The sequence below is a fragment of the Phacochoerus africanus genome, chromosome 1 (genome assembly GCF_016906955.1).
Source record: "Phacochoerus africanus isolate WHEZ1 chromosome 1, ROS_Pafr_v1, whole genome shotgun sequence".
Lineage (NCBI taxonomy): Eukaryota > Metazoa > Chordata > Mammalia > Artiodactyla > Suidae > Phacochoerus > Phacochoerus africanus.
This window is the reverse complement of record NC_062544.1, coordinates 201500585-201521682: the sequence shown is the minus strand read 5'-3', so window position 1 is coordinate 201521682 and position 21098 is coordinate 201500585. Positions and strand designations below refer to the sequence as shown.

Here is a 21098-nt window from a genome sequence, read left to right as displayed (position 1 = left end):
CTATCAGTGGACACTTAGGTTGTTTCCATATCTTGGCGATTGTAAATGATGCTACAGTGAACATAGGGATACAGATAGCTTTACAATTTAGTGTTTTTGTTTTCTTAAGATAAATACCCAGGGTGGAATTACCACATCATATTGGTAATTCTGTTTTTAATTTTCTATGGAACCTCCATACTGTCTTCCATAGTGGTTATACCAATTTACTTTCCCACCAACAGTACCTGAGTTTTCTTTTCTCCGCATCCATGCCAACACTTTTTATTTGTTGCCTTTTTGATAATAGACATTCCAACAGGTGTGAAGTGATATCTCATTGTGGTTTTGATTTGCATTTCCATGGTGATTATGATATTGAACACCTTTTCATGTGTCTGTTGACCATCTTCTGTGTTAAAAATGTCTATTCTGTTTCCTTCCCCAGGTTAGGGAAGTTTTCGGTTATTGTGTCTTCAAATAAATTATCTTCCTCTTTCTCTCTCTTCTCCTGGAACCCCTGTAATGCAAATGTTAGTATGCTTGATGTTGTCCCAAAGGCCTCTTAAGCTATCTTCATTTTTAACAATTCTCTTTTCTTTTTTCCGGTCAGCTTGGGTGATTTCCACTATTCTGTCTTCCAGTTTGCTGATCCGCTCCCCTGCATTATCTATTCTACTGTTGATTCCTTCTGGTATATTTTTTGTTTTAGTTATTGTATTTTCAGTTTTGCTTTGTTCTTATTTTCTAACTCATTTACATTTATTTCTCTCTTGAATTCATTAAGTATCTTTATGATCATTACCTTGAACTTTTTTTTTTCTTTTTTTTCACGGCTGCACCTGTAGGACATGAAAGTTCCCTGGCCAGGGATCAAATTGGAGCTACAGCTGCAGCCTGTGCCACAGCCATGGCAACAGTGGATCTGAGCCACATCTGTGACCTGTGCCACAGCTTGTGACAACACTGGATCCTTAACCCACAGAGCAAGGCCAGGGATCGAATTCATATCCTCACAAAGACAGTAGGGTTCTTAACCTGCTGAGCCACAATGGGAACTCCCACCTTGAACTTTTTATTGAGTAGATTGCTTATCTCCACTTCATTTAATTCTTCTGAGGTTTTATCTTGTTCCTTCATTTGGTACATATTCTTCTGTTGCCTCTTTTTGCCTAATTCTTTGTTTTAATTTCTACATATTCTAGGTAGGTCAGTTACATTTCCCAGTGTTGAAGAAGTCACCTGATGTAGGAGATGTACTGTGAGGCCCAACAGCACACTCCTCTTTGGTCACCAGAGTGATATGCTCTAGGACTGCCTCCTATGTGGACTGTGTGGATCCTTCTGTTATGGTGGTTCTGACTACCATAAACACACTTATAGGTGGGGTTGGCCTGCATCTCAGTTGGCTGCCAGGCTCTGCCTCTTGCATAAGGCTGCTAGCCTGCTGGTAAGCAGAGCTAGATCGAGGTGAAGCTGACTATGTTGGCTCAGGGTTTCCCAGGGCTTGTGCTAGCCTATTGGTGAGTGGGGCCAGGTCCTGGACCCTCTGGTTGGTGGGGCTAGGTCCCTGAGTGGCTGGTTGAAACTTTGTCCCAGCACTAATAATCAAGAGGGAGGATTTCAAAATGGCACTTGCCAGCACCAGTGCCATCATGGTAGAATGAGCTCCCAAATGTGGGTGCTGCCAGCATCTGTATCCCCAGGGGGATCCTAGTTGCCTCCTGCCTCTCTGGGAAGCTTTCCAAGATTAGCAAGTGGATCTGACCCAGGATCCTTTAAAATTATTGCTTATGCCCTGGGTCTTAGAGTATGCAAGATTTTGTGTGTGCCCTTTAGGAGTGGAGTCTCTTTTTCCTAAAGCCCTTTGAAGCTACCAGCCTTCGAAGCCAGATGTTCCAGGGTCTCATCTTCTTGGTGCAGGCCCCCCAAGCTGGGGAGCCCAATATGGCACTCACACCTCTTGCTCCTTGGGGAGAACTTCTGAAAATGTGATTATCCTCCTGTTTGTGGGTTATCTACCCTACCCAAGGAGTATAGATTTTGACTGTACTGCTTCTCTGACCCTCCTACCCTTCTTATTGTGGTTTCTTCTTCATATCCTAGGTTGTGAAAAATCTTTTCTGCTAATCTTGAGATGGTTCTCAATAGTTGCTCTGTAAATAGTTATAGTTTTGGGGTGGCCATTAAAGGAGGTGCACTCAGGGCCTTCCTACTCTGCCATCTTGGCTGTCTCTCAATTCTTTGTCTTTTGACAGTTTGATTATGTTATGTGTATTGTAGATGTGGCTTTCTTTGAGTTTTTTTCCTTTGGAGTTTGTGGATCATTCAGATGTATAAATTAGGATTTTTCATCACATCTTGGAAGTTTGTAGCCACTATTTCTTTAAGTATTCTTTCAGTTCCTTTGTTTCTCTCCTCTGGAACTCTTCATTATGTGTATGTTGAGATACTTGATGATGTCCTACAGGTCTTTAAGGCTCTGTTCTTTTTTTTACTTTTACATTCTTTTTCTTTCTCTCCCTCAAACTGGATAGTTTCAACTGACCCATATGTAAGTTCTCTGATTCTTTCTTCTGTCTTCCAAAATCTGTTATTGAGCTACTCTAGTGAATTTTTCATTTTAGTTGTACTTTTCAACCCAAAATATCTATTTGGCCCTTTTAAAATATAATTTCTCTCTATTTATATTCTCTATGTGATGAGAATTTGTTTTCATACTTTCCTTTAATTCTTTTTTTTTGGGGGGGAGGGCCTACATCCATAGCATGTGGAAGTTCCTGAGCTAGGTATCAAACACATTCCACAGCAGTGACAATGCCAGATCCTTAACCCACTGAATCACAAGGGAATTCCTCTTTTTCTGTGTATAGGTCATACTTTTTTGTTTCTCTGCATGTGTCATAATTTTTCTTTGAAAGCTGGACATTTAAAATAACATAATGTAACATAATGTAGCAACTCTGGAAATCAGACTCTCCTCTATCTTCAGTGTTGCTGTTACTCTTTGTATTTGTTGTTTTTTTGTTGCATGATTTTTCTGAAGTAATTCTATAAAATCAGTGTTCGTTGTCATATGTGGCCACAGAAGTCTCTGCTCAGTTTATGACTCGGCAGAGATTTTCTTACACACTTGAAACCAGTAAATATTCGTCTTTGCCAAGGGGCTCTGTGTGAATATTGGAGCACACCTTAAATGCTCAGCCAGACAGGTGACATTTCCACATTAGCCTTCACTTCCTGTTTGTGCAGAGCCTCAAGGTCAGCTGAGGTGAGCGCCTAAGTCCTTCTCAGATATTTCCTGAACATGCACATAGCCCTCAGCACATACACAAAGGCCTTCTAGATTCTCAGGAATATTTTGTAGTTTTTCAAAGCCATTATGGATATATTATTCTTAAGTTTTTCTTTTAAACTTTTTGATTAGCCTATGTTGGCCCCAGCTGTTATCCAGTGCCTCAGGCAGCCAAGAATTTCAACAATTGCCTTTAGACATTTTCTACCAGTGCCCCTGGAAAAAAGGATTTTCACAGCAGGCAAGCTCTTAATCAGGTCAATAAAAACAACCTTGCAGGTAAGGTATTCCAGGGAACCCCCAGACAACTCAAATAATGAGATTTTGAAGGAGCTCCAACCCTATTCTGGCCCCTCCTATAGCTGGCAGTTTACTGATTTTTGCTATGATTGAAGGCTGTTGATCTCTAAGGCCACCAACAAGAAGAAGGGGTAGGATGGGACTGGGCAACTAAAATACCACAAAGCTTGCTGATCATACTGAGGTTCATCCATTCTTCTTGAATAAATTGCTCTCCTGATTGCTGGAAACCTTGGTTTTATTTCCAGTGTTCTGAAAATACTGTGTGACTATTTTTACCAGTTTTTCCAATGCTTTCCTGGAGGAGAGAATTTTGGGGGTTTTTTCCCTATACCATTTTCACAGATGTCATTCACTGTATTCCTTTTAGTAATTAAAAATCATCTTCAAGGAATTTCCATTGTGGCTCAGTGGTAATGAACCCCACTGGTATTCATGACACAAGTTTGATCCCCAGCCCTGCTCAGTGGGTTAAGGATCCAGTGTTGCCATGAGCTGCGGTATTCCTATGTCTGTGGTGTAGGCTGGCAGCTGCAGCTCCAATTTGACCCCTAGCCTGGGAGCTTCCATCTGCCAGAGATGTGGCCCTAAAAAAAAAATAAAAAATTAAAAAAATTAAAAAAAAATCATCTTGAGTAAGGTGATCAGCTTTCACATTTGTATTTTCAACTGATATTAGATATGAAAATCCACAACAAAGCTTCATCAGTTGAGTACTAATATTTCCTTCAGGTAATGTTGCTAGGGTTAAGAAATGCTTGCCTCTTGTGGAATATAGCTCCTATTACTTATACTGGCAAATGTTTGTATTGTTTAGTAAGGAAATTAGTGTAAATATGAAAAGATAACTGTCTTCAGAGCTTTAGCAGGAGTGGAACCACTGCCCACCCTTTCTGTGTCTACTCTGATCATCAGCTAGTCAGGAGGATGTGAGGGTGGGTGTGCATCATAAGATGTGGAAAAAGGTAAACTAAGAAATGAAACTGGAAAACCACATCAGATTTCAGTCACAACCAAGTGACATAAGTTCTTGATTTAAACTGTAAGCCTCTGCTAGGAAATAGTAATGAGAGCATACAGTTCATTTTAATTTATATAAAGATAAGGTGGGTAAAAACTATGATTTAATTTTGCTTTTGAACTATTAATAGTATGCTAAACATATATTATGGTAATTGAATGTGAATGCTCTGGAGGTGTAACACAGAAAGATGTAATAACTCTAGTAGAAAAAGTTACTTATATTTCCTGGAAACAATCATTCTAATCACAAAATTGTTCTCGAAATCCTTACTCCCTAAACCAGTGTTTTACAAAAGGTGGCTTAGGGACAACTGGCATTAGAATTACTTAAAGAGCATGTTACAAATACAGAATTTTTTTTTTTTTTTTTTTTTGCCACATCCACGACATGCCAAAGTTCCCAAGCCAGGGATCAAATCCGAGCTACAGCAGTGACAACACCAAATCCTTAAGCACTAAGCCACCAGGGAACTCCTAAATGCAGATTTCTGAGTCCTACCCTAGAACTGTAGAATTAGGATAGCTAGGGCTGATGCCTGGGAATATGCATTTTAGCTTATTAAAATTTCTGGGCAGAGGCTTTAAACTTTTTTTTCCACATATTTATTTTTTATTTTTAAAACAGCAAGGAGTAATATTAGATGTACACATTCTACAGTTGCATATCAAATGCAAGGAGACACTTTAAAACCTTAAAACAATTAAAGAAAGAACATGTGGAGTTCCCGTCGTGGCTCAGTAGTTGACGAATCCGGCTAGGAACCATGAGGTTGCAGATTTGATCCCTGCCTTGCTCAGTGGGTTAAGGATCTGGCGTTGCCGTGAGCTGTGGTGTGGGTCGCAGATGCCGCTCGGATCCCACTTTGCTGTAGCTCTGGCATAGGCTGATGGCTACAGCTCTGATTAGACCCCTATCCTGGGAATCTCCATATGCCGTAGGTGTGGCCATAGAAAAGACAAAAAGACAAAAAAAAAAAAAAAAAAAAACCAGAAAAGAAAGAAAGAACATGTTCACCCAGTCAGATGTGAAAAATTTATTTCAGGGTCAGCCTTTATTTCTTAAAGCAACCAAACACTAACAATACGGCGCCTGAGGAGCACGGACCAGAGTATAGCTGAGTCAGAGTATCAGCTCATATGCTGTATATTTACCCAGAATGTGTCTATTTTTTAAATCACCATCATTCACATGGTAATACTTAAGTGGAACACAGTAAATCACATCCCTAGTTTCAGCATTTTTGCCACACAATAAACTTCCAATTAAGATTTTTTTTCCTGGAGGGATCACTAACGTGTTTCAAGGTCCTTACCAACCTAAGCACCTATGATGCATTGTATGTTGAGAACTTTAATACTCCTTAATGATTTCCTCATTGTGGAAGGAAAGGAACTTTCTACTCCAGGCAAAGTTCTGCCATTTGATTCCTGGAAGGCAAACTTTTATTTTTTTTTTTTAATTTTTAAATTTTTTGTCTTTTTGCTATTTCTTGTGCTGCTCCCTCGGCATATGGAGGTTCCCAGGCTAGGGGTCCAATCTGAGCTGTAGCCTCCGGCCCACGCCAGAGCCACAGCAACGCGGAATCCGAGCCGCGTCTGCAACCTACACCACAGCTCACGGCAACGCCGGATCGTTAACCCACTGAGCAAGGGCAGGGACCGAACCCGCAACCTCATGGTTCCTAGTCGGATTCGTTAACCACTGTGCCACGACGGGAACTCCCAAACTTTTATTTTTAAAACAGCTTTGTTGGAAAAAATACAGCTTTATTGAGGTATATTGACATAATAAGTTGCACAATTTAAGTTATATAATTTAATAAGTTTTGACATATGCACACACCTGTGAATTACCACAATCAGGAAAATGAACACTCACCACCCAAATTTTCCTCATGTCCCCTTTTATTACCTTTTTCTTGCCCTTCCCCCACTCCCCTCTGCTCTTTAGGTGAGAAGGTCACTGATTTTCCTGTCACTCTAGATTAGTGTGAATTTTCTAGAATTCCATAAAGAAATCATATAGCATATTTTTTTGGTCTAGTTTCTTTCCCTTAGCATAATTATTTTGAGATTCATTCATGTTGCCTTGTGTAGCAGTAATACATTTCTTTAAATTGCTGTGTCACATTCCATTGTTTGAATATATCCCAATGTATGTAACCATTTACCTGTTAATGAACATTTGATTTGTTTCCACTTTTGAGGTGCTATTCGGAATAATGATGCTGTGAACACTGGAATACAAATTTTCTTGTGGATGTATGTTTTCATTTCTCATGTGTAAATACCTAAGAGTTTAATGCTTAGGTCATATGGTAGGTCATGTTTAACTTTTTAAGAAATTGCTAAGCTATTTTCCAATGTGGTTATGCCGTCTTTTTTTTTCTTTCAATGACATTATTGTTTTATAACTTTCATACATTTTGTGAGCTCCTAAAATAACACAAAAGACAGGAAACAGCACTGAATGGGTCCTCAACCAATATTGTTCAGTCAATTTATTGAAAAATCTTAAGAGGAAGTTCCTGTTGTGGTGCAGCAGAAACTAATCCGACTAGTATCTATGAGGATATGGGTTCAATCCCTGGCCTTGCTCAGTGGATTAAGGATCCGGTGTTGCTGTGAGCTGTGGTGTAGTTTGCAGACATGGCTCCGATCTGACACTGCTGTGGCTGTGGTGTAGGCCAGCAGCTGTAGCTCTGATTCAACCCCTAGCCTGGAAACTCTTTTTCAGTTCGGCCATAAAAAGAAAAAAGAAAAAAATCTTAAGAAAGTAACTTGAGGTATGTAATGTAAAAACTATTGCAGAGTTTAAGTGTTGGATATGGCATTGCATGCTTTTCTGAATGTAACAGAACCTTTTTTCTAAATGAATCCTCAAGTTTTCATAAGTACTTGTTTCCAGATTTCAGTTCACTTTAGGAATCATTTGGGTTATACCATCTTACATTCCCACAGTAGTTATGAAAGTTCCACTTGCTCCACATCCTCACCAACATTTGGTATTGTCAGTCTTTTTAATTTTAAGCCTTCTAATAGGTGTGTAGTGGCATGTTACTGAGGCTTTAATTTAATTCTAACTTGCTTTGACTAATGGTTGAGCATCTTTTGTGTGCTTCTTTGCCATCCATATGTCTTCTTTGGTGAAGTATCTGTTCCAATCTTTTGCTCATTGTTTTCTTATTATTTAATTTTGAGAATTTTTAAAAATATACTCTAGATACAAGTCCATTATTAGATATATGCTTTGCAAATATTTTCTTTCAGTATGTGGCTTAGTTCTTCATTCTCCTAACAATAAATTTTGAAGAACAGATTTAATTTTTACAAAATCCAATTTTTAAAAAATTATGGATCATACTGTTGGTGTTGTGCCTATGAAGTGTTTGTCTAAAGGTCACAAATATTTTTCTCCTATATTTTCTCCTACATATTTTATAGTTTAAATTTTACATTTAAGTCTCTGATCTATGCTGAAGGGTTTTACGGTATATGGTGTGAATCAGAGTTGAGCTTTGTGCACGGTGATGGTCATTGTGCTACTTTTTGTTGAAAAGACTCTTAAGTTGATTATTAATATAAGTCCATCTATTCCCAGGTGCTCTATTGTGTTTAATTGATCTAGTTGTCTGTCTTGACATCAGTACCTTACTGTCTTAATTACTGTAGTTTTATAATGTCTTAAAACCAGATCGTTTGAGTTGGTCAACACTGTTCTTTTTAAAGTTGTTTTCGCTATTCTGTACCCTTTACATTTCTGAATGTACTTTACAATCAGCTTGTCAATTTCAATAAGAAACCTTCTTGTGGAGTTCCCATTGTGGCTCAGTGGTAGCGAAACTGACTAGCATCCAAGAGGATGTGGGTTTGATTCCTGTCCCTGCTCAGTGGGTTAAGGATCCAGTGCTGCCATGAGAGGTGCTATAGGTCACAGACATGGCTCAGATCTCGCATTGCTGTGGCTGTGGTGTAGGCCGGCAGCTGCAGCTCTGATTTGACCCCTAGCTGGGAAATTCCATATGTTGCAGGTATAGCCCTATTTAAAGAAAAAAAAGCTTGCTGAGATTTTGATTGGGATTGTCTAAAATCTATAGCTCAATTTGGTGAGAACTAATATCTTAACAAATATTGAACTTAATTGACAATCTAGATTTTAACTAAATCACCCTGCCCAGCAGGAAAACATATGTTTATTATGAGATCATGACTTTTATTCAGTTAATAATTTAGAAACACATTTTTCAAGTTTTCCTCAAGTCCTAGTACTGTGTGCTATATAGGTTGTGACAGGAATGTAAAATACAGATAAGAAGCAGAACCAGGAGTTCCCGTCGTGGAGCAGTGGTTAACGAATCCGACTAGGAACCATGAGGTTGCAGGTTCGATCCCTCGCCTTGCTCAGTGGGTTAAGGATCTGGCGTTGCCATGAGCTGTGGTGTAGGTCGCAGACACGGCTCGGATCCCGCATTGCTGTGGCTCTGGTGTAGGCTGGCGGCTACAGCTCCAATTCGACCCCTAGCCTGAGAACCTCCATATGCTGTGGGAGCGGCCCAAGAATAGGCAAAAAAACAAAAAAAATGAAGAAGAAGCAGAAGCAGACCCTAGCATGTAATTTAGATTGACAACAAACAAACAAACAAAAAACCCTATTGAACTGAAAGAGAGGCCCAGAGGTGTGGTCCCAACCTCTTCCCTCTGCAGGGAGGCAAACAGAGGGTCAGTTTCATCCAACTTTCCAGCAGCAGACTGGGTCTCCTGAGTCCTGCTCACCAGTCAGGTCTGATGAGATGTCACTGAAAGTGATGCCAACAGTAAGGGCTCTAGGGATTTGTTGGGGCCTCAGTGCCCTGTGGGTGAGGGAGCAGTGGGTGAGCTTCGGGCTGGTCCCAAGAGGAGATGAGACTCCTGTGCGTCAGGCTGCAGGAGGCTGCCAGGTCAAGGACATCAGGACCTTATGCATGTCTGGCACCTCGCACGTCTCTGACACCTATGTGTTACCACCCCAGCTCGTTTTTAAACCGCCCTCAACCTGGGACTGCTGGGCGTGATAACCCCTTGCACGCTGGGCAAGGCATCTGATACCCCAGCAACATGGGCCTCTCAGGCGACAAGAGGACACAGGGAGCCACTGAGGGATGTGGAGACAGGGCCTCTGGGGACAGAAGGGGCCTTGTGCCCAGGGGGAGTTACAGAGTCAGACAGGGTTTGGGCAGGAAAGGAAAGAGTGTAACCCAATGCAGGGGGCGCAGCAGCGCAGGTCAAGGAGGGCGGCAGGCAGTGTGGTTTGGGACAACCTCCCACTTGTGGCCTGAGCCTCTGTGACCAGGAGGCCCGGGGAGTCTGGGAGGAGATCAGGCCCACCAGGGAGGGGCTCTGGCGACAGGCAGCTCTGCAGGAGTGGCACGGTGCCTGGTACAAGGCAAAGCCCTGGTCCTAGCAGAGCACCAGAGCACAAGGTGGGAAATCCAGGCCACGGACCCATCCCAGCAACTGGGCAACTTGTGCCTTCATGTGGGTAATAAAGGTGGACCCAGGAAGCTTTGAAAATCACCGCACAGCCTCCAGGGGACAATGTTCAGTGATGACCTGGAGCCTGACTTGAGAGGTTCATGCGTAGAGTGGAAGGACATGAGGTGAGAGAGAACAAAGTAAGCTTTGAGGATCAGGCTGAGGAGTTTGGCTTTAAGGCTGGTGTAGGTGCTGGGGCCACTGGAGGCTGAGACCTGGTGCTGTCCTCACAGCTGGGACAACACCCCAACAAAGAATGTGATTCTTATCACTGCCTAGAAACTCATGATCTTTCCCTCACCAAGTCATGTCATTTGGGCACAAGTGGAAAAAGTGAGGACTTAATGGGCACATTGTTTATCCCTTAATTCAGTGCTAATGGAGCTAACTGTGGAAACTTGGATGGACTAAGAATCCAGACACACAGGGAATGCAGCAGGACGGGTGGAGAAATGGGAGGGCGCCTGGCAGGGCCAGGTGAGCCAGGCCTGCAAAAATGTTTTCCAAACTACTAGGAAAATAAGACCAAGATCTACACACTTTTCATGTCTTTTTATAGTATTCCCTGTATGTGTTTAGAAAATAAATATGTAAATCAGCTTACGTTTGAGAGTGCCGATTTTTTTTTTTTTCTTTTTTAAATTTCAGGCCAAGGGAATCTACAGTTTGAAGCAGGTACTAGGTGTGTACTGATTTTTTTTTTTTAAAGAAGTATCAAATGTTGCAGATCATTCCTAATTCTACATGATTATTTTCATTGATTTTCTTCAACACTTAGCTTATTACAAGGAATTTCCAATTAAATTTTAATTCAAATTAATTCTCCTAATTAACATTTTAGCTTCCTACCCCACTGCCAGCCTAGATTATCTTTCCTAATGCTTGCTTGCTGTGTTGCAGTTGAGTCATACCTGCTATTTTGAAACCTTCTATAGATGCCCTTGCTTCTGTCTGTTTTTCTGGAACTTTCCTGTAAGAAGTCCAATTCTACTCCTGGATTTTTATTCAGCTACTTTCCTGAGTAGGCAGGTGTACCCTCTGATGTTAGCTCTGGCTTCCCTCAGTCCACCTGGAATGCTCCTGATCGTCATTTTCCTTTCTTCATTCCTCCTTGTCTGGAGGAAGATGCTCGTACTGGTGCTCCTTACTCCATTGGAAACTCCTGCCCACTTAGAAGCTCTCCATCTCTCACTCCTTTCCCTGTCCAAGGCACTCAGGACCCAATAAATGCTTTTGGATTAAACCTGTAGACCATAATCCAGTTCAGGTACAGCCTGCTTAGTTTTTTAGGCTCATGTGGCCTGTTCCTAGGCACCAAAACAAAGAAATGGAAATGGGTGACGGCTGTGGTGGACAACTGAGTCTCTCTCACTCCTCTGCATCCATGCTTTAAGGAGGACTCCATCCCAGTATTTAACATGCTATATTATAATTTTATGACAATATATTTAAGTTTTCTCCCACTTGACGATGAATTTCCTCTAGGGCATAGAGGTTGTCTTATTAGCTTCAGCTCCCCTCAGGCCTTATATTATACAAGGGTCTGGAACTCATGTAGGTGCTCAGTAAATATTTAGTGAATAAACAAATAATTCATTGAGTAATCACATCAGGCTAGCAAATTACTCTGCAAGCCAAGCTAGGAGGCGTTAAACTTTAGCTCAAGGCGCATCTTATTTGTCTCAGACCTTCAGTGCTAGCAGGTGCTTATTTGTTGAGCACTTGAAACAGCCTCTTGAGACAGTGAAAAAGGATTCCATCTCCTCACCTCTCCCACTTTAAGATTTGCAGCCAGTTAGGTATTAACTATATAATCCAACAGGTGGTGTCCCTTGAACATTCCAGTTCATCCAGAGAACTGGGCTAAGTCTAAGAATCCAGGTATAGGAGGAGGACACGCAGGTCCATAAGGCTTTAGCTGGGGATAATCTGATGTGAGCCAGCATCACTCCAGCTAGGATGAGGAGGAATGTGTGTGCCATTCTTTCCAATGGTTCAATGTTCATGTGTATTTCTCTAAAGCAAAGGCCAGGAAGTGGAATTTGTACCCTGGATTGAAAATATGGAAAGAGCTGCCAGTAGCAGGGAACACCCAGTCCCCAGCACATGTAGGATTAAAGGTAGGATCCAGTGGAAGAGCGGGGCATGAAAGCAATGGGGTGATACCAGCTGCTTAAAAGCTGAGAAAGACATTGCCTGAGTCTTAGCCCTTCCTTAATGATGTGAGTAAGAAGATAAAACATAAAATCTATTTCCTGCTATTCATTTGTGTAGATCCAATTAGGCCAGAATTGAAATGAAGGGCAAATGTTTCACATTGAAAAGTGACTTGCTCTTTGGAAGATTTGTCCTCTTAAGGAAATGGTTGTAGGCCAAGAGCATTGCCAGAATGTCCCTGCTTTGGAATAAAGACACTGGATGGTGGCACTGTATTTCTTGCTCTATCCAGGGTTTATGGATTTCACCTCTGTCCAAAGCTATCCTTGGAAAGATTAGGAGCATTTGACCAGTAGCTTCCTCACAAGATTTCAGCTCTGATTTCTTTATGTGTCCATCTTCTGGTAGGCAGAATTGGGCATGAGATCAAAAAGAAAACCAAATGTGGAGACATTTTTACATTTTGTATTTTAATGACATAATAGGTTATGTGTTGATGGGGCTCGAATGTGCTATTTCTGTGGTCGTCTTTTCTTTTCCTGTTTAAAAGATAATCTTTCCCAAAAGACCTTCTTTGTGCTTTTACTACTGCCTGTAATCAAAGTGTTTAGAATTTAGTATCTGAGACTTGGTTTTAGATCATCATGTGATTCGTTTGGTATGATGTGAAATATGTCTTCAGGCATATACTTTATTTGGAAAAGGTCCCTCAAAGTAGTTTTAGTTCAAAATACATTTATTGAGCACCTATAAAGTACAAAAAGTCATTAAGGAAACTTACACAGACTGCCGCCTACACCAGCACAAGCCTAACTACTTAGTGTATGTTTCTTCTTCAGATTTCTGAAGCTTTGGGTATTAATAAGTATGAAATGGAAGATTAACAGGAAGACAAGCACATAATTAAGAAAGTGAGGAGTTCTTGCTATGGCACAGCAGCTTAAGAATCTGACTGCAGAGGCTCCGGTCTCTGTGGAGGTGCAGGTTTGATCCTCAGCCTGGCATAGTGGGTTAAAGGATCTAGCATTGCCACAGCTGCAGCTCAGATTCATTTCCTGGCCCAGAAATTTCTATATTGCTGTGCATGTGGCTATAAAAACAGAGAAAGTGAGGAAGGAAGGAAGGAAGGAAGGAGGGAAGGAGGGAAGGGTTGAATTTTCAGAAGTTCCTATTGTGGCTCAATGGAAATGAACCCGACTAGTATCTGTGAGGATGAGGGTTCAATCCCCAGCCCCACTCAGTGGGTTAAAGGTCTGGCGTTGCCTTGAGCTGTGGCATAGGTCACAGACGCTGCTTGGATCTGGCATTGCTGTGGCTGTTACTAGGCCAGCAGCTGCAGCTCCAATCTGACCCCTAGCCCGGGAACTTCCATATGCCACACCTGTGGCCCCCCCAAAAAAAATGAAATTAAATTTTCAGTCTTGGCCAACAAATATTAATGGCAATGCCATTTAATAAGGCAGTTATCCTCAATTACAGCGTATATGTGTGTGGTAAAATTTTATATTTGAAAAATGACCTGTTTTCTTCTTGGTACAGACCAGAAGAAGTAAGGCTTGAGAAAAATTGTGGCTGGTGAGAGTTCATAGAATATAGTCCCTAAATTTCCTTTGCATAAAACCTGCCTCTAATGTAGCAGAATCTCTGGGCACTATGAAATTTTTATATTTTGTTTTCCTGTGGAGACTTTGTATTGGCTTGTTAAAACATGTTTTTAAGAAAAGATAAAACCAGATTTTCACCTCCTAAATAATTGGCATTATCCCCAATACTATCTCTGATCAAGTCTTATCTCGGCTTGCCATGTAACAAGGTGACTTTTCAGATTACCAAGAATTGTTAGAAAATTGGACTTATCTACCTTGACTAGTCATAAAGTATGTTCTGTTCTTGAAGTGTTTAACTCTTTTTTCATGTTCCAAGAATCCCATAAAGAGACCTTTAAAAGACCCTTTTCTTGAGGATGGAAGGGTCAACATTGGTACAATCTACAAATTTACAGATATAAGCCAATTAATAGAGCTGTCACTCCTCTTTTACCCAAATTATAAAGATGTGGATTGTCCAGGTGCCTTTCTTTTCTTCCTTCTGTCTCTATCTGGCTAATTCAAGGTCATCAGATCCAAAGCCATGACATGAGCAGGATGGCTGACATTTAGTTAAGTGTGTCCTAGTCTAGGCTTGGTTGAAGTCTGTGTCCATAGATGTTTATGTGTGTCTGTGCATCTGTGTATACGCACACATGCATGTACCCAGCTTCAATGCTAGGAAACCAGGCTGTTTTCAGGAGACAGAAAGATAACATGGGAATAACTCTTAGGTTGACATAAGCTTGCTGACTTTTTCTCTACTTCAGTTCACAAAAACCAGTCAGCTCTTCAAAAGATTGGCTGATACTTCAAAAAAAAAAAAAAAAAAGAGAGAGAGAGAGTTACATTGTAAAAGTAGTATAGGACACTGAAAATATTAAATGCTGGTGAGGATATAGAAAAATAAGAACTCTCATTCATCGCTGTTGAGAATGCAAAATAGTACGCACAGTTTGGCAAATTCTCACAAAGCTAATGATAGTCTTACCCTGTGGTTCAGTGATCATACTCCTTGGCATTTACCTAAATGACTTGCAAACTATAGAATACCCGTACAATGGGAAATTATTCAGTAACCAAAAGATATGAGCTGTCAGGCTATAAAAAGACATGGAGGAAACTTAAAAGCATAGTGCTAAATGAAAAAACCTAGCCTGAAAAGGTTACATACTATCCGATTCCAACTATGACATTCTGGAAAAGGGAAAGGTATAGAGGCAATAAACAGATCAGTTGTTACCAGGGTTTCAGGGTAGGAGGTGGGGAATGAATAAGTAGAGCACAGGAGATTTTTAGAGTAATGAAACTATTCTGTGATATAATGGTGGATACATGGCATTATGCGTCTATCAGAACCCGTAGAACTGTACAACACAAAGAGTAAACTGTAATGTAAGCTATGGACTTTAGTTAATAATAGTGTACCAATGTTTCTTTATCAATTGTAACAAAGGTACCGCACTAATGCAAGATGTAAATAATAGGAGAAACTGTGGGGAGAGTGGCAAGGAGTCATATGGAAACTCTCTGTATTTTCTGTTCAATTTTTCTGTGAACTCAAACTTGCTGTAAAAACTATATATATATATTTGCTTTTTAGGGCCACACCCACAGTATATGGAAGTTCCCAGGTTAGGGATTGAATCAGAGCTACAGCCGCCGGCCTGCGTCATAGCCATAGCAACACAGGTTCCGAACTACGTCTGCTGCCTACACCACAGCTCTTGGCAACACCGGATCCTTAACCCACTGAGTGAGCCCAGAGATCAAACCCACATCCTCATGGATACTAGTCAGGTTCATTACCGCTGAGCCACAATGGGAACTTCCAAACCTATTCTTTTTTTTTTTTTAATTTAAAAATAGTATAGTAGAGGCTGTTAAGACCTCATCCAGATACTTTTTATCGGTCAGTTGTGATTTTCAGCTGACCAGAGCCATCCAGCCAGAAAGTGCCTGAGAGCTTATGGCCTCCCTCAGGGGCAGCTCACAGCCAGCCAATGGCCTCAAGATGGGACACTTGTGGTGCCATCCACACTCCAGTGTTTCTCAGGGGAATCAGGCTGATGCTAGACCTTGGCTTAATCCTTATCTGCACCTAGCTTCTCCCTTGCTCTATCTTCTGCCCTCATTGCCTTACACATTTCAACAGAAAGCCCTTTCTCCTTAACTTTCTTGCACAATCTGCATCTGGGAAACCTGACCTAAGACAGTTAGGACCCTGAGAGGTCCTAGAAAGGATGGTATTATGGTGCTGACCAAATGGCATTGAAGACCCCATTGGTAGGTGGCATGTTGGAAGTCCTGGTCCTGGCCTGTGTAGCAGTTCAGTAGCTAAGACCTTCCCTGGTAGTGACCTGGGATTGGATACATTGCACCAGTGGTGCAATGTCTGTAGCATTTGAGAAGTTTGGGGAAGATATTAACTATCAGGAATGTAGTACTGGGAGAATATTGCTAAGCACCACTGATGTATTGAAGAAAGTGGCAGGTTCATATTAATCACTTATTTATTTATTTATTTATTGTTTTTTTAGGGTTGCACCTGTAGCATATGGAGGGTCCCAGGGTAGGGGTCAAATCGGAGCCATAGCTGTTAGCCCACACCACAGCCACAGCAATGTGGTTTCCCTAGCCATGTCTGCAACCTATACCACAGCTCACAACAACGCGAGATCCTAAGCCCACTGAGCAAGGCCAGGGATCAAACCTGTGTCCTCACGGATGCTAGTCAGATTTGTTTCTGCTAAGCCATGACGGGAACTGCTTAATTGCCAAAGTACAGTGTGAGAATCAGAGGGCCTCCTCTCCAGTGTTCAGCCCCTCACCTCCTATAGCAGAGGGCACTACTTGAGAGGATGAATTCTCAGCCTAGGCAATCTGTTCCTAATTATTTTGGGCCCCTAGTACTAGAAGATGAGCTAGCAAGTCAGGCCCTGATAGGGAAGATGAGGGACCCTAAAAACCAGAGGATATCTGGGTACATGCCCTTCTTTCCCTGAGCTGGCAGAAGTGGCCCACTCCCCCTTGTTGGAAGATGGGCCTTTCTCCTCCCTGCAAGATTATGCAGCAGCCTCATGAGACATGAGACAATCCTTGCCCTCCTTAGGGTACATCTGCACCTCCCTTCTCAATCCCTTCTAGAATAACCAGCATCAAATTACAACATTATCTGACTGGAGAGGAGGCACATAGACCTACAAACATGACCTCAAAATGTAAAGGTCTTTGTACCATGTTTTAATTGCTCCCCAGAGAACCTTGCAGAGAAGTTATTAGGGAATCGAGCCAACTGGATGATTTGGTCAGAAAGTGTCAGCCAACTTCTTCCTTGGCAACCCAATGCCTGTACAAGGGACTCATAAGGGGAGAAGCCTTGGCAGTAGAATAGGAGGCTGTCCATGAACCTACCAGCATGGGCTCCCTGTTGTCAAGACCCACCTGGCTACTGCCACTGTTGACCGTCCAACCTGCCAGCAAAGAGACCCATGTTGAGCCCTCAGTTGGATACTGTCCCTTGATGGCCTCCTGATTTCCTCAGACCCTTCAGGCTGGAAAGTACAGTGATTCACCCTGAGGGGGATTGACCTTTCCTGCCCTCAGTGCCTCAGTTAGCAACACTGTCTGAGGATTCATGTAATGTCTGATCAACAGAACACTGATTGAGGGACTCACCCTGTGGCGAAAGAGGAACTGCCATGGGCATAATAACCACGGGACCAACCCTTTGGTCCTACCACACATTCAGAAGAAATATGTGGCCTGAAAGAGCCATAGGACAGCCTCTTGAAGACAGGGGTGAGTAGCAGTTTGGATGTGAGACTGAGGGGTTGGGGTGCTAATCTAAACTCAGTATGTATCTTAAAGCAATGGCCATTTTATGGCACCGTGCCCCCAAGCACGTAGAATATATGAATCTGGGAGCAAGAGGTTGATGAGTTGTGACCTTATTCATTACCATACTTTTAGTGATGCATGTGGGGAATTTGTCCTCCCCGTCCCTGCAACTTCAGCCTCAGTCAGTCTAGAGGTCTTGGTTCCCTGGGGGAACATTTCCACCAGGGGACATAGTAAAAGTCCTACTTAAATCTATGTCTGAAAAAAAAAAAATAAAAGTGGAGTTCCTACCATGGCTCAGTAGGTTAAGAATCTGACAACAGCGGCTTGAACTGCTGCAGAAGCATTAGTTTGATCCCTAGCTGGGTGCAGTGGGTTGAAGGATCTTGCATTGCCACAGCTGCAGCATAGGTGGCAGCTGCAGCTCAGATTCAATTCCTGGTCCAGGAATTTCCAAGTGCCATGGGTGTGGACATTAAAAAAATAAATCTACATCTACCTCCTGCTACCCCACTTGTCCTTAGGTTGTACCTTTGTTCCCTTCCTCCTCATCTGGCACTTCTGCTGGTAGCATACGAAGTGGGTGTCCCAGACTCTTGTCTGGCTGTTGTTCTTTTACTAGTCCATTTACAGTTACATCCAGGCAAGAGAGTTCTGGGAGATGTCCCAGTGGATCACAGGAGCACCAGATGTGTTCCTCTCTGCTTCTTTTTTTTTTTTTTTGCTTCTGCTTTTTAGGGCCGCACCCACAGCATATGGCAGTTCCCAGGTTAGGGGTCAAATTGGAGCTACAGCTGCCAGCCTACGCCACAGCCACAGCAACACGGGATCTAAGCCACATCTGCAACCTACACCAGAATTCATGGCAATGCCAGATCCTTAACCCACTGAGTGAGGCCAGGGATCAAACCCACATCCTCATGGATCCCAGTCGGGTTTGTTAACCACTGAGCCAGGAAGGGAACTCCACCTCTTGCTTCTATTAGGTAGCAGCCTGACTGTCTCGATGATCAGGGATCAATCACTTCCTTGAGCATGGCAACCATTTGCTTTGGGGGTCGGGGGGCGGGGAGGCTTTATATTTTAGTCTTACTGAAAAATTCTCATTAAATCTCTGATGAAACAGGCAAGGCTTTTGTTAAACCCAACTAGACACATCAGAGGGCACCTGATTGCTGATCTAGGTGCTTGTTTCCCAATTGTGAAATTTCTTTGACCCCAGCTCCTTGCAACCCTAAAAGTCTACAACAGCAAACACAGACTTCCCCAGAAGCTGGCAGGGACTTTGACAACTGAAAATGCACTAAAGGAGTTCCCTTGTGGCTCATTAGGTTAAAGATCCCATGTTGTCACTGCTGCAGCTCAGGTCACTGCTGTGGTATGGATTCTATTCCTGGCTCAGGAACTTCCACATGCCATGGGCACAGCCAAAAAGAAAAAAGGAGAGAGGGACAAAAAACAAAAACAAAACCAAAACAAAACAAAACACACAAAAAAAGTGCTGTGAGACTATATGGAATCTGAAAGCAAATCATTGAATACTTAGGCATGATTCCCTTTCTCTTGACCAAAGACAGGTAGGTATAGGAAGTAAACACTTCACATATAGACCAGCCTAGACATTGAAGTTCATGCTGTAGGGCACCAAGCAAAAGATCCTTATTCAGCCTGGTACCCTTGGAAACATCCTGGAGCTCTTGCCTGATGTAAGCTCTGGAGAGCTGCTGGGATGAATTAGGCCGAGTATGACCCCACTGGTTAACTCCTAGAAGGCAGAGAAAGAGCACAGTTACCAGCATAGCACACGGTTAAGGACTCAAGCACTGAGGGCTTACAGACTTCAGCTCCATCTCTTTGGGTGAATTACGTAACTTTGTTGTGCTTGAATTATTTTCATCAATTATTTTACAAAATAGAGGTCATACTATATATCGTCTTGCTGTGAGAATTAAATGCAATGAAGTCCTTAGGCTGGTGACCAGATTGCTGTTAGCATATTATATAGCAACCAGCTTCCTGTTTGTTCCTCCAATAAAGGGAGGGAAAGCCCATGGGCGTAGGCATCACTTTAAGGCTTCCAATCCCTATCCCCTAGGTGAAAATGATGTACTTGAGTTCATATGATAGAGATGGTCCCCCTTTAAAAGCTGTAATTGTCAGGAGTAAAGGAAAATCTGGTTTGAAAAAAAATAGGAAATAGTTTGCCCTTTTGAAAGTTATATGCGGACTCTACAGTTGTCCCTTTCTGCCACCTAGTGGACAGCAAGGGGAAAGCCATGATTTTATCTTCAAAGTCCAAAAACTTTTATTCTGAGGAAGACAGTTTAAACTCACTTATGGGCTCACCTGTTAATAAAGTTCAGTAATTTTTTTAAAGAAAAATAAAAGATCAGGGAGTTCCCTTCATGGCTGAGGGATTAATGAACCCGACTAGGAACCATGAGAATGCGGGTTCAACCCCCTGCCTCACTCAGTGGGTTAAAGATCCAGCCTTGCTGTGAGCTGTGGTGTAGGTCACAGACGTGGCTAGGATCCTGCATTGCTGTGGCTGCAGTGTAGGCTGGCAGCTGTGGCACCAATTCAACCCCTAGCCTAGGAATTTACATATACCAAGGGTATGTCCCTAAAAAAAAAAGAAGAGAAAAATAGATCAGGATTTTAAACACCAGGTACTAAATTAAATTCCCTAAATATTTTAGGATTTATGTAGTGTGTGCTAAACATCATCCACTAAAGGAAAAGAGAACACCTGCAGTCCTTATCAGCATGAATTTTCATGACCCACCTTTCCTGTTCTTCCTGCCCTTCTCCACCAATACTCTCTCTGCTTATTCCGGTACATGAATTGGGCAGGCCCGAGACTCAGGGTATATCTTCTCCACACACTGCTAGACCTGAGCTGGCACCAGGGTCATTCTGGTCATTTTCAAAAAATGCAACTATCACTTGAAATTTTGCTGTAATCAAATCAAATATTTGTCAAGGGCCTGTATGTTTGGTTTAGTTTTTTGTTTTTGTTTTTGTTTTTTGTCTTTTCTAGGACTGCACCTGCAACATATGGAGGTTCCCAGGCTAGGGGTCTAATTGGAGCCGTAGCCACCGGCCTACACCACAGCCACAGCAACGCAGGATCCTTAACCCACTGAGCGAGGCCAGGGATTGAACCTGCCACCTCATGGTTCCTAGTCGGATTCATTTCCGCTGCACCCCGTCGGGAACTCCTGGTTTAGTTTTTCTAGGGAGTGTATATGTGTGCATGTGTGGGCACTCTGCTTCCTTTTTTCACCATTATGTTTCCTCCCCCAGATGTTTATGAGGATGAAGACAATGGCAGACAAATATCTTCCAAATGTGAGTAACAGCACGCTTGGAGTACGCAGAGCTCTTCTGAGATCCTCTCTTTAATA

General features: G+C 42.2%; 1 protein-coding gene across 2 annotated transcripts in view; it reads left to right on the top strand.

Moving 5' to 3' along the window:
- MCF2L2 (MCF.2 cell line derived transforming sequence-like 2) overlaps nucleotides 1–21098 on the top strand; it is a 252449-nt gene that overhangs the window by 220109 nt on the left and 11242 nt on the right. For both annotated transcript variants that reach the window (XR_007135864.1, XM_047787395.1), the window contains exon 26: nucleotides 20998–21042. Coding sequence is in view for 1 of the 2 variants with exons in the window: in XM_047787395.1 (XP_047643351.1) it covers nucleotides 20998–21042 (45 nt within the window). In the remaining variant the exon portion in view is untranslated. The remainder of the gene's footprint in view (nucleotides 1–20997; nucleotides 21043–21098) is intronic.